The following is a 12,842-nucleotide window of genomic DNA, read 5'->3' on the forward strand; positions in this document are numbered from 1 at the left end:
CCCCGGCAGTGCCCGGTGCAGTGGGTCAATGAGCACTTCCCCGGCAGCGCCCCGGGCCGCCCGCGCAGAGCACAGGCCGTGTCCGCCGGGGCCGGGTCATGCGCTCGGGGCCAGCCCTGCGCAGCTGCTTCACTGGGAGTGCTGCGGGAAGAGCCTGCGAGCAGCACCCGTAAGCCACATCAAAGAGCACTACATAAACAAGAAATGAATCACTGTTAGGAGTAAGATAAACAGGGCAGCATGTGAACGCTGGTTTCTTTTGCGTGGTGGGGTAGGATTTTTTTTGGTTATTCCTGTGCTGGAACTCTTGGACTTCGATTCATACATTTTTTTAAACTATTGAATATTTGACTGTGTGAAATGGTCTGATGTTTCTTTTCAATCTCCTTTAGTGAAGGTTGGGCAAGAGGATTTTTCCTATCTGTATTTTGTTTTTTAAGTGGAACCGTTTCCCAGTTCTAGTTCCTCTATGATTAGTAATTGGGGAGTATATTTAGATAGAAATAATCCTGAACTTGGGCCACTTAGAGATTAAGAGGAAATCAGTTCTTTTTCTCTCTAAGCTTCTTTTCAAGTACTGAAGAAAATGCTGTGATACGGATAAGCAGCTTTGGTACAGGTTTCACTTTTCAACTGCAATAGTTTGCCAAAGTTAGTATCTGCTGATTTCCTGGATGCCTCTATTTCCCTATGCTTTTAATTCAGGTTGAAGATTTCAGTTTGCCTTCATGAAACACTATGCCTGGCCAGCTTGGTGTGATAGTCAGTGATACCACTGCTCTGATTGCGTTCAGCCTGATGAGCTGAACCTTCATGGCAGGGCAGGTGCACACAGCTAATCCTGGGCATTGTCTTTACAGCATAGTCTGGGTGCAAATGCTGTTTCAGTCATGCTTAGCAGGAGTTGAAGGTGGGAGGATAATTCTTATTTTCAGTCTATGGTAGGATGTATGTGTTAGTGTTCTGCTACTTATGTTATTAGTGACAGACATCAGGAATTGTTAACCCAATGAACTCATTTCTTTTGTAGGCAGGAAGGCACTGTGTAAGGTTTTTGTTTCTTTTCTAGATTGGAAATAATTGAAGTAGTAGCTCGTTTTGCCCTTCTATGACTTCTTATGGTTTGGGTTTTATGGCAATCATCTTTTCCCCTTTTACAATATGTGTGTCGTATTTCTCTCTCTACAAATATCCTTAATTAATCTCACTGAGATACTACATAGCAGAGTACTATCTGACATGAGGGCCCCTTTGCAACCTCTTTTACTGAATTTAGACGATGCTCTAAAAGCTTACGAGTCCTGAATTTTTGGAGGTATTTTTTCCCTGCAGTAGAATCTCATTTACATGTGAGTTTAACTCGCTGGCTGCATATTGATTTCAGTTGCTTTATGTGGTTTGTTTGCATCACACTTGGAATTATGAATAGGATCAGACAAGTTACCCAGCATTTAGATTTGTGGTTTACTTTACTTTCAGAAACTAATGTGTTTCACCAGAATGATGGCCATTAGGACTCAAGAAAATGGACAGTTGCAAAGCAGTTAATATTTTCTCGGGCTATTTTCATCTCTCGAACTGTGGCATAGTCCTTGCTAGTACAAGTTAATTCTCATGTATCCTTAATCATGGATGAGTTTGTCCATCTGCCACATATAAATTTTCAGTATGTTCCAACAAATGCCAGTGCTGCCCTGGGTACAGTGTAAGGCTCTGCAGCTGAAGGAAATTTCTTCACCCCTCCTATTAAAACTTTGTCTTTAACTTGTAGTACGCCTGCAGGACACTTATTTTGCAGTGAATTTACTGCCATAAAAACACTGCATACAGCAGTTCAAAAATACATAAATCTGTGGCTGTGGGACAGAAGAAAATAAAATTAATAACTCTCTGTCAATCTGTTAATTAATGTTGCCTGATCTCCTGGCGCTGAGGGACGTGGTTCCCAGGCAGGTGCATGAACTGCTTGCTGTGGTGGCAGGCTCAGGAGAAAATTGGGACCTCCTGACTTGGGGGTACAACTCTGTCACTGTGACATTTAACACTTAAATGTAGTGTGTGTTGTTCCTCAGATCACAGGGCTGATCCCTATGTGTTTCACTGGCTTGTAGGGAAGGTAGTGACCCTTTCTTACTAACCTTTCTGGTCTCAAAGCTCTCTGGGATTTTCAGATCTAGTGAATAAAACTTTGCATAGAGAAACAAGATACTAACTCCCCCAACTCTCACTTGAAAAGGCCCTTTTTACCAAAGTTTCCCTTTTGTCACTGACCCAGATGTCAGAGGCAGTGTGCGGGAACATGGCAGAGAGGAGGTAGTGAACCCTGCTGATGTCCAGCACTGGAAATAAAATGTGTATGCAGCCAAAATATTCTTCATGTCAGGAAAGACTGTGTCATGTGCTTTGTGAAGTAAATGTGATCATTTCTATGTCATTTCTATGTATGCAGAACTATTGAATTGGATTTTTGTTTCCTTCCTTTTCTGCATTATTTGATGCTGAATCACATACAGTGTGTGATGGACTGCACACAACTGGATAAGTTGAACTTTATTTTTCCCCTTTGTTAGTTCTTAGTGTTTCAAAACATCTCCCATTTAAGAAAAACTGAAAAATAGCAGAAATATTTTTGGTACACTTGAGTAGTCCATGCACTGAATTATTATTGAAAAGAAAATTGAAGATGAGTTGTGAGATGATTTATCTCAAGTTGTGAATAATGTGAGGGCTTATTTTCAAATGACAATACTTTTAGAGTCTGTGGATAATGAAATGCAAGTTCTGCTTGTGAATGTATGGTGTGATGATATTAGCATCACCCTTTCAGGGAAGATACTTCAAGGAAGTGTCTTGTCAAGGCTGGAGGAAGACTGTTGAATTTATAAGGCCTCTATTTTCTAAAGGATGGAAAAGGACAAAACAATTTGACTGCACAGATGAACTGACTAGTTGGATGTATATCAATAGTCTGAAGTACCTCAGTCAATGGTTTGACGTGTTTGTATGGTATAGAGCACCTCAGAAGCTATGCTTTTACCTTATAAGATGAAATCCTTACAAGATGTTTTTATAGTAGCATAAGTCTGGGATACCATATTTCTGCTGAAATATGTCCAACCTTACCATTATCTGCATCACTTTACTCATGCTGATCAAACAGGGCATAGAGAGTATTGTTGAAACTACCATATCCATCATGTAGTGCTGTGATTTTTATGGTGGAAGATGAGTTCATTGTGTCTTTGCTCTTAAGGCTATTTCACCCTTAAGGCCAAACTTAAATTAGCTTTGTTACTACAGCTGTTCTCGCTTCATAGATTGGATGATTTGCTTTCTGCTGTTTTCTGGCTTATAAATGTTATTTTGTGGTGTATGGCTAACATACACCACAAAACATTTTGTTGTATGTGAATCATGGGGTTTTTTAAATGTACAGACACTCAGTTCTTTGCATTGGTAGGGCAATGAAGAAAGAGATTGTACTCAGTCTGTTTTAGGCTTCTGTGGGAACATTTTTGCACTAATACTTCTCCGTTTAATAACTGAGTCACCTCTTGTCTCACTTTAAACTTACTTGTTTCCTTTTTCATGATAGATCTCTGAACAACAACTTTTTTACGTGAATTGACAAAAGTGGAGAAGAGATGGCCAGCTCAGCCCGAGAACATCTGCTCTTTGTGCGCCGCCGCAACCCACAGCTCCGGTACACCCTGAGCCCCGAGAACCTGCAGAGCTTGGCCTCTCAGGGCACCATGCCTGAGAATATGAACTTGCAGCGTGCCAACAGTGACACTGATTTAGTGACCTCAGATAGCAGGTCTAGTTTGACAGCCAGCATGTATGAATACACCTTGGGACAGTCTCAGAACCTCATCATTTTCTGGGATATTAAGGAAGAAGTAGATCCAACTGACTGGATAGGACTCTATCACATAGGTAAGTTAGAATTATGTTGTAATATTTGTGTGTTTCTTGCTATTTTGTCACTTCCTATTTTATTTTCTGACGTGTTCTGGTACACTACAGGGCTAATCTACAGATAAAGCTGAGATAAGACTGCAGAGAGTTGCCTTGGATTCCTCTTTGCTTTTCTCCATGCAGTGAAGTATGTAAAAACATGATTCTAATTAATGTAGATCTGGTTCCACAGTGACCTGCTAGAAGATGAAATGCATTATTCTTAAGCATACAGTTTCCTGTTTCCACCTTTGCTGGTGGCTGGCTTACAGACTGGAAAATTTGAAGTACCATATTCATCATGTAACTCGATGTGCTTACAGTCCAATGCTTATACATTATCTTGGACAAGTAACCACTTACCATTTGTGAAAAGCTACATTATCGTTTACATAAGTCTTTGATTTTGTAGAACTGAAATAGTATCAGTTCTGAAGGAGCGAAAATTTCTGTTTATGAGGAGTTCATGTAGAAGGAAATCCTCTCCAGAGATTCTTCTGTATGGGTTTCTTTGTGCTGTTCGGGCTATTTCATAGGCGGGAGCTGGAAAGAGCTCTAGGCTGGCATGCAAGGGCCTGTGGGCTGTGTGTGCTAGCAAATAATGTGGCTCAAAAGGAGTGGATCAGTTGGTCAGTTGGTGCTGAGAGCATCAGTAACCTCTCTGGGTTGTGATTTTCCTGTGTGTTGTGTTTAATCAAGGATGCAAACGTCCCTGCTGCATGTGTGGTTTGGAGCTGTCCAAAGGACAGCCTTTATGCCCCCACTAGGAAAGGAGCATAGCCGGTTCCTGGGTACCTCGAGTGGCACATGGGCTTTAGTCGCCTTCTCAAGGAATCCCTTCACGTGCACTGAATTTAACCAGTGCACTGAATTTAACCAGTGCTCACTAAGTGGGACTGATGGGTTCATTTGTTGCAAAATTGTGCTGCTTCTCTGAACCTGATTACTCATGTAGAGAGAATGGTCAGTTCAAGCTGCCAGAAACATGATAGCACAAACTGATGGAGACAGTTTTGACCACTGGAAATTTGTCTGTGCTGGGACTAAATGTAGTGCAATGAAATTGGCCTCAGTAGGATTTTTGAGAGATATTTGCTGTGCCACCTTTTCACAAGATGTTCCATCTCTGCATCACTTAATGTTACATTCTGTGTAGATGCTGTTTCTAGTTCTCTTTCTTTTCGTCTGGTATTTTTTCCAACATTATCGTAGTTCCACAAAGTGGACATTATTGACTTGTGTTGTTCCAGTGCATACCTGGCTATAAAAGCTGTATTGGAGTTGCTGTGTAAGCTGCAGTCTCTCCTGGAACAAACTGTGGATATGCACTAACCTTTAAGCCACCTAACTGAAGTGTCTCCATAATAAACAGAAATGGATCTTCCCAACAGCATTAGCAATCAAAGTGTGATCTGTGCTGTAAAATGCACAGCCTGCTAAATGAACTTAAACATTCTAATTTAAATACATCGAGAACTTCATCTGCATAAAGGCTTAACAATCTTTCCTGTTGTTTTTTTATGGTTCACAGCAGTTCAGGATTGATATTCAGTAAGCTAAAATGCAGCAACTCTGTAAAATTCTTATTGGTTCTTACTGTAGGCTGAAAGTGATTTTTATCTTATTTTTATGATTAAAAATATTTCTACATTCAGTCTGTTTAGTCTGTAAAATATAAAACAATATTAAGTTAGCACAGGGTAAGAATCCTGTGGAACACCCATATTTATGTCTTCTTGGGCCTAAACCCCCCTTATACTACCATGTAATACAGAGTATGTGAATGATTTCTTGTTAAATGGTGGAAGGTCCAGAAGCTTTTGTCTCCATTGCCACTTGAAATCCATGAATGGTGGTGTGAGTTTTGTTACTGATTTAAAATAGATCTGAGCAGTGTTTCCTTTAAGACTTGTGGTTTTATCACTCTGAATGATAAAACTGCACATTTTTTAACAGCAGAGGTAAGGACATAGTCTGATAGGCATGCCTGTCTGTCTTTGATGTTAAGTTTTTTGATCAACTCTTTCAAGTGTTAAAAAAACCTCTTAATTTGCATAACTTTTATAGCCGCAGTTAAGGTAAGTTAAATTCTACAGGTGTAATCCAGCATTTTCAGTCCTTTGTGATAATTGCTGTGAAGTACCTCCAGTTTCCACTTACTCCTTTGCAAGAACTTATTTTCTCAGGAGAGGCATGCTAGTTGGTGAATATTTTTAAGAATAAAAGCTCCATTCTCAAACATGTTATTAACATTTAATGTAGTTGCTTGAGGTTCTCCATCCTGGTCTTTGTTTAAAATGAAAATTATTTCATTTAAGTCTCCCCTCTGGCACAGGCTCCTGAAGGCACTGGGAATTGTGTGTGGTCACTAACACAAGGCGTCACTGGGGCTCTGCCAGCTTGCTGCTGTACCTCCAGTATTCCCCCATGTCTTCAAGTAAAGCACCATTTTTCAAGGAGCTGGGAGCAGAAAGAGGCAAATATTATTTTTGGGGTTATTTTAAAACCCCAAAGCACCAAAAGCACAGTCCGGTGGCTTTTTTTTTTTTATTTAATGTTGCTTGTGCAGTTAATTGTCATGAAAGACAGATCGGTGTTTTGAAGGGAAAAAGTGATTGTTGATTCTGTGAGGAGAAGATGAACATTCTAAAATGACCATCATTCTGAGTTCAGGCATTTGTACAGAGAGATCTGGCAAAGGTCTGAAGCAATGCAGGTACATTTTCAGCTCAAATTAAGTTTCATATAATTACATCCATTATAAAAGGAATTGAAAATGGAGCACTGGAAGCGGTCTTGCCTCTTCATTCATTAATTTACTCAATTAGCATGTTCTCATTAGTTTTCTATAATGAGAAGGCAGTTCTGTGCTTCTGAGTGTGGTTTTACTGCTTGGTTAGAACTGCAGTGGCTCACTATGAATCCCACCAAACTTCTTAATAGAAGTTTCTTTATAACAGGCTGGCCAGAACCCACTGTACACATACCCCCAGACATTGATTGGTGCAGCTGGTCACAAGACTGTCAGCAATCAGAGTCACTGCCTCTGCTGTTAGGTGCTTTGCAGGTGATTGATTTGCTTTCACTAGGGAAGAGTAGATGGAGCTTTTCCTAGAACAGTACAACTTCAGTGAAATGTTTGGCCTGCTAAATGGTTATGAAAATAAATGTTACCTTTTTAAAACGAGAAAAGCCCAAGGGGAGAATCACAGAATCATCTTATTATGAAGGACTGATTTTAAAATTTTTTTTAAGTGCATGTGAATTTTTTTTTTTAGACTTCTTGTTATTTTATTAAAAAAGGAAAGGAAGATATAAATGAACAAATACTTTGTAGAAAAGACTGTATTTTATGAGGCATTAATTCATGGGATAGTCCTCTACAGAAACTTTTGGTCTTTCATTTTTAATGCAAGAAATTGAACCTAACTGAATAATCCTATGCAGCTAAATTCATGCTCAATTTTTCTATAAATTTGTATTTTAAATAATGTTTTTAGTTATATATGTGAGTTTGCTCACTTGTACCCTACTTGTATCTTCCTCTGTTTCATCAGTGTGTATGTTAAAACATGGCCCATTTTCTTGCAGAGACTGCTTTGTATACATGTTCTTGTTCTTTCCCAGTGTATTCCTAAGGATTACCAGAAGAAGAGTGTATGTGAGGGACACAGTGTATTTTGTGAAGGCAAACATCCTTTTTCCTGGCTATTTCTGGATTTGTACTGGCTGAACTTTTAAAAGTGTCAGTGGCACTTCTGGAACAGTCTTGTCCATGAAGTTTCGTTAAAGCGGCTTTGTATCTCCAGAGGCGAGATGTGTGGGAATGCAGATACCACAGCTGTGAAAGCACAGGGGGGAGTCCCACTGAGACTGCGTGCAAGGCAGAAATGTTATTCGCTCTCTTTGGGTAAATTGGGCAGTGTTGTGTGAAATGTGAAATTGTCAAATCTGAAATACAGGTTTATCATTTTGAATTCAGCTTTAAGCTCTGCCTAGAATTGTCATTTTTTATTCAGGGCTGTTAATGAGGATTGTCACTTGGGGAGTGACAAGGCTTGATGAAATTTGAAGAGGGGGCTTTTTAGTAGAGATACTGCACTTGTGCTTACTTTGAATTTTCAGTCTTTCTGTCCTAATGAAAAGGAAGGAAGAGATCCTCTTCTCAAAAATTCTCTATTTTTAATTAGGATTTAGACTAAAAACCTTCATCGTTTGAAGTTGTAGAAGACTACAGAATTTAACAGACATCCTCTTCCACCCATAAGGTTTTCTTGTTCAGTAGCAACTCAGTTTTTGCTTTGTATATGCCTGTTTTAAAAATTATTGTTGTTACAAGCAATATTTAATATGTTGGAGGTTGTTTTTTATTTCCTCTATTTACAAGGAATCTGCATCTTGCTGTGGCAAGAGTGGTCAAGCTCTGGAGTCCTGTAGTGAGTAAAGTTGTGCAAAATATTGGCCCCAGTTGAAATCAAAGGAGAAAAATGGATATTCAGTTTGAAGGAACTATGAGATCCCAATTTTCTTGCTACTGTGTTATTATAGCAACAGGGTTCCAGGACTTCCTCGGAAAGTGAGAACTGCTCAAAAAGATGAGCAGGTGGACTTGCCACTGCTTGTGGAATGCTGAGGGAAGTTGCATCTTGATGAGTGTTATGGGTTGTCATGAAGTCTCATATTAAAAAAACCAGGAAGTACAAAATAAAGAATAAAAAGTCAGCAGAGAGAAGCAAACCCTATTTCTGGCTAAAATAGACTGTCTCCCATGGCCAAATTGCCTAGGTTGGCCTATTTTTGTCCTAATTTACAGAGTCCTATTTATGAGATGCATGCCCTCATTCTAGAGATCCTTAGCACATTTAAAATGCTGACCATCAAAGGTCATTGTATTTGTTTCCATCAGCTACTTATAGAGGCTGCTTGGCTTTTTGTTATACCTAGATCCAAAATAGCATTATAAAACCAAACAAAAATGAAAAGAAACACCCCCCCCCCCCTCGCCCCCCAAATGTGAAGTTATATAGGGCAATTTAGATAGACTCTGGGTTTATACTAAGCTTCCTAGGGTAATGGAGTTTGGAGCCTCGCCTTTTCAGGTCAGACAGGATTAAAAAGAAAAAAGCTTTTGCATAAACTGCCTTTAGTACACTTAAAATAGTGGCTCACATTAGACAGAGAGATTATAAAATGCTAAGATACTTTATTCCTAGAAGATTTATTTGGTTTGCATTATAGAAAACATACAAAGTAATATCTTTATTATCTTCCAGAAAATTCTGATTATTCACTTGATTTACTTGATTTTTTTTTTTTTCTGTTCTGTTCTTTCCTTTTCTGTACTTTAAAATATGAGCAGTACTGTTCATGTCTATTGACTTGTTGCTAGGCATAAAACTATTAATTTGTGGTGGCTGCTAAGGTCTGCAAACCACAGGCTTGAATTTCTGTGTAGAAGAGTCGGTCTTTACCCAGTTGGCTCCATGAGAGTCTCTGGCTTTGACTTCCAGGAGGCTGGCATTGTGCTGGATGTCATCAGTCACAGAGTGTGGAGAAAAAGCTGCCTTAATAATTTCATTTGCTGGTGACTTAGTAATATTTAGGGAAAGGCCACCTCTTGAGTGGGATAATGAAAAGTGAAGGCAGTCTAATGTAAGAATTGTATCCTAAAATCATGTGTGGTGAGGCTGCAGTGGTCTAAAAAAAAATTTATAATAAACCCTTCCTAAGGGTCTTAGGAAGCTTTCCCTCCAGATACTGCATTCCAGTTTTATTCTTTCAGTTCTTCCTAGGTCCTGACCCACATACAAAGCTCCTTTTTTACCAACATGGAATTTGGTACTTTCTCCTCTTCAGTTGTGAGCTGGTGAACTTTTCTCAAAAATCAGTGTATGGACAGCATAATACCATTTTTTTACTGCAAAAAATTAGAAGAGGTGGATTGAAAGTGTTTTCTCTGTGTGTTTTCATTGCATGCAGCAGATGCCTGGAAAGACACACTCGTTATATTAAAATATATACATTTATTTGTGTAGAAAGTAATTCATTCCCTGCTAAAACTCCCAAAATCTAGGATCTCATAGGATGATATATAAGTTTAAGCTGTGCAGAATTCTAAGTCTCACCAGAACATCCAAACTTTTCAGTTAATTGTATTTTTTTCAGTTTTTGAGATATCCCTGACCTGAAAACTAGACAAACATAGCTGCTGGGAGGACATTTTCAGCTGTGTTGTCAGTATCTTTCCACTGCAAGAGGTTTTGGCATGACAACATTTATAATCCTTTGGATAGAAAGTGGTGTTCTCCCCACCCTGCCTTTTTGAAGTGACTGTTCTAGCAGATGGGAAGATGGCAAATACAAACACTGGATAATGGAAAACAGTGTAGACCTCTGAATTTGTAATATTCCTGTTACTGTAAAACTGCCTTGTGTTAGCTTGTGTTTTAATTTGTTTGAAGGAGGTTGGTTTTAATTTTTTTAAAGACATTTCCAGTGCTGTTTTGTATAATCAAATCAACATGCCATACAGTATTTTCAAAACAGTTTGGGAAAAACAGTTATTCCAAGTCAGTGATAACTGGATTGAAAAAGGAGTTGCATTAGTTCATCTATGGGGTCTTTTTTCATGTGAGAAATAGATTATGGATTAGTTTTATATTATGTATAGTGCTAGAATTCCTCCTGTACATCTTTTATGAAGTTCTTGGCTCCTGCATCTGCACAGATTTATCAATGACTGTAAGAATCTCAATTAATGGAGAAGTGTTAAAAGCTGAGTGCTAAATAGGATATGTTAAGGATGTGACTGGTGTAGGTAAAGCTAAAAGATGAGACACAAACATACCAGGATTCTGAAGCTAATGCTTTATTACCAGATATGTTTAATATAATATTTTAATATATTCTGATATTGGATACACAGGTTCATAAATTATTACTGGAGGAGGTTAATGAAGCTGCCATTACTGATTTTCATAGGCCTCCTTCCCTAGCAAAGCTCATCAAGATTTATCTGCAATTTATGCTATTTGAAGGACAGAAAAGACCCAGAGAATGGCCAGATCTGGAACTTCTCTGGTACAGAAAAATGGTGAGCAGGGCCAGAGTGGCACCCAGGCCTTGTGTGCTTTGCCGTTTTGGCATGAGGGAGGCTCTGATTTGGGGCGAAGATGCGCGAGCTGCGCAGTTACACGGACTGTGCTTCGCTGGCGCTCCCCCCCTGTGGGCACAGCAGAACTTGGGGACGTCTGCCCTGGCAGCGTTTCCTGTCTCTGTGCCCAGCAGCAGCTGGGACTCCATCGCTCTCACTTTGGTGGGCAGCCAATTTTCAGGCAAGCAAATCCTGTGCTTCTGAGCTTTGTTTCAAGGTCTGCTCAAACTCTCTTCATGAGATCTGCCTCCTTTGTGCGGCAGTCATTCAGAGTTAATGTCAAACTGTTTAGTCTTCCGTCGTGTTTCAAGTCACTGATCACTAATGTGTCAGTAGTCCTTGAAAGTTCATAAAAATAGTAGGTTCATTGCCTTTGTCAATCCTGCCCTAACGTTGGGAATAAATTAATCCCTTATCTCCCAATGTGTGGTAATGCAAAAAATGAACCTACAATTTCCATAAAAATAACATTTTCATTCTGCATGTACTGTAGTAAGGCAAAGAGGAAAAAGACAGATTATCTACCCAGATATGGTGTGAACTCTCATGCTCTATTAAATGCGTCCTTACCTGAGAATTTAAACTTTATCTGGTGGTCAAAAATGTAGTTCATGTGACTTAAGTCACACTTGAGGATAATTTTCAAGAGGTGAAAACTGAAAGCTTGGACCTGATAGGTTTCATCTGTGAAGAGGACTAAGAACTGAATGCATTCCATGCCTTGCAAAATCAGGACCTTAATCAATGTTTTATCTTTGCCATAAAACGTGGAAGCACTTTCTTGTATATGAAGCTAGTTAAGCCTAAATGGGTTTGGCTTCATAAAATGAGATATGTGTAGAAAAACATTATAGTGCAGTAGCAGGCACATTTGGTTGTCACTGAGATAAATATCCAGTAATGACCTTGTTAAAAAAAGAAAAAAAATATATATTTCTATGTTCACTATGTTTCTAATTTGTATCTAGAGTTTCATGCATGACATAGTTCAGCAGATGGCAGCCTGCAGGGTGAGGGAAAATTTGGTTTGACAAATTTTTCAACATAGATGCATCTTTCAATTTTAGTGGACTTCCAGACAGGCAGTTGCTTCCCAGATACTGAATAAGGATGCAACAACCTACCAAAGTCAAAAATGAGTAAGATTTTTAGGAGTTATTGATGAGATGGTACTTAATGTGCAGGCAGCAACACTTTCTTTGATGTATTCTTAAACTTGTAAATTTGAGCAATAGGGTGAAAAGTGCATTGTGCAGTTCCCTTCAAAAACCCCAAACCACCCACACCCCTGCTACGTGTTCAGAAGTGAAGTCCCAGCCATCCCACCTGACATCAGGGCCGCTGCCCCAAGGGATGCAAAGAGCTTTGGCGTTTGTTGTGCATTCGCTAATCTAAGTCATGAGCACAAAAGGTTTCAGGAGCACTGAACTGAGTGCTCTTCTTCTCTCCCGCTCAAGCAGTTAAACAAAAATCTCTGTGTTCCAGATTCACGTAGATGACTGTGCTCGGTGCTGCTGTTTGCCGCCCGCTGGCTGAGCAGCGCTAAGCTGGCAGAGCATTTGCTCTACCAATACAAACAGCTCTCTGCCAGTTTAGCATCTCGAAGGGGCTGAGGGACAGCAGCAGGGGTTACCTGCAGGAGTGGGGGATCAGGAGTGGGAGGGACACTCTTGGCAGTAATTTGCCACTGGACCTGCTTAGCTGCAATGTGCAGCAGTGACCCCAGCAGAGA

General features: G+C 39.6%; 1 protein-coding gene across 2 annotated transcripts in view; it reads left to right on the forward strand.

Moving 5' to 3' along the window:
* The window catches only part of HECW2 (HECT, C2 and WW domain containing E3 ubiquitin protein ligase 2), a 170,786-nt gene that overhangs the window by 63,109 nt on the left and 94,835 nt on the right, over positions 1-12,842 (forward strand). For both annotated transcript variants that reach the window (XM_042041512.1, XM_042041511.1), the window contains one exon: positions 3,596-3,936. In XM_042041512.1, coding sequence (XP_041897446.1) covers positions 3,645-3,936 — 292 coding nt within the window. In that variant the 5' untranslated portion in view covers positions 3,596-3,644. Of the gene's footprint in view, positions 1-3,595; positions 3,937-12,842 lie in introns of those variants that run through there.

Source organism: Corvus kubaryi, unplaced genomic scaffold (assembly GCF_017639235.1).
Source record: "Corvus kubaryi isolate FWS band 111438036 unplaced genomic scaffold, C.kubaryi_AGA036_p1.0 37396, whole genome shotgun sequence".
Classification (NCBI taxonomy): domain Eukaryota; kingdom Metazoa; phylum Chordata; class Aves; order Passeriformes; family Corvidae; genus Corvus; species Corvus kubaryi.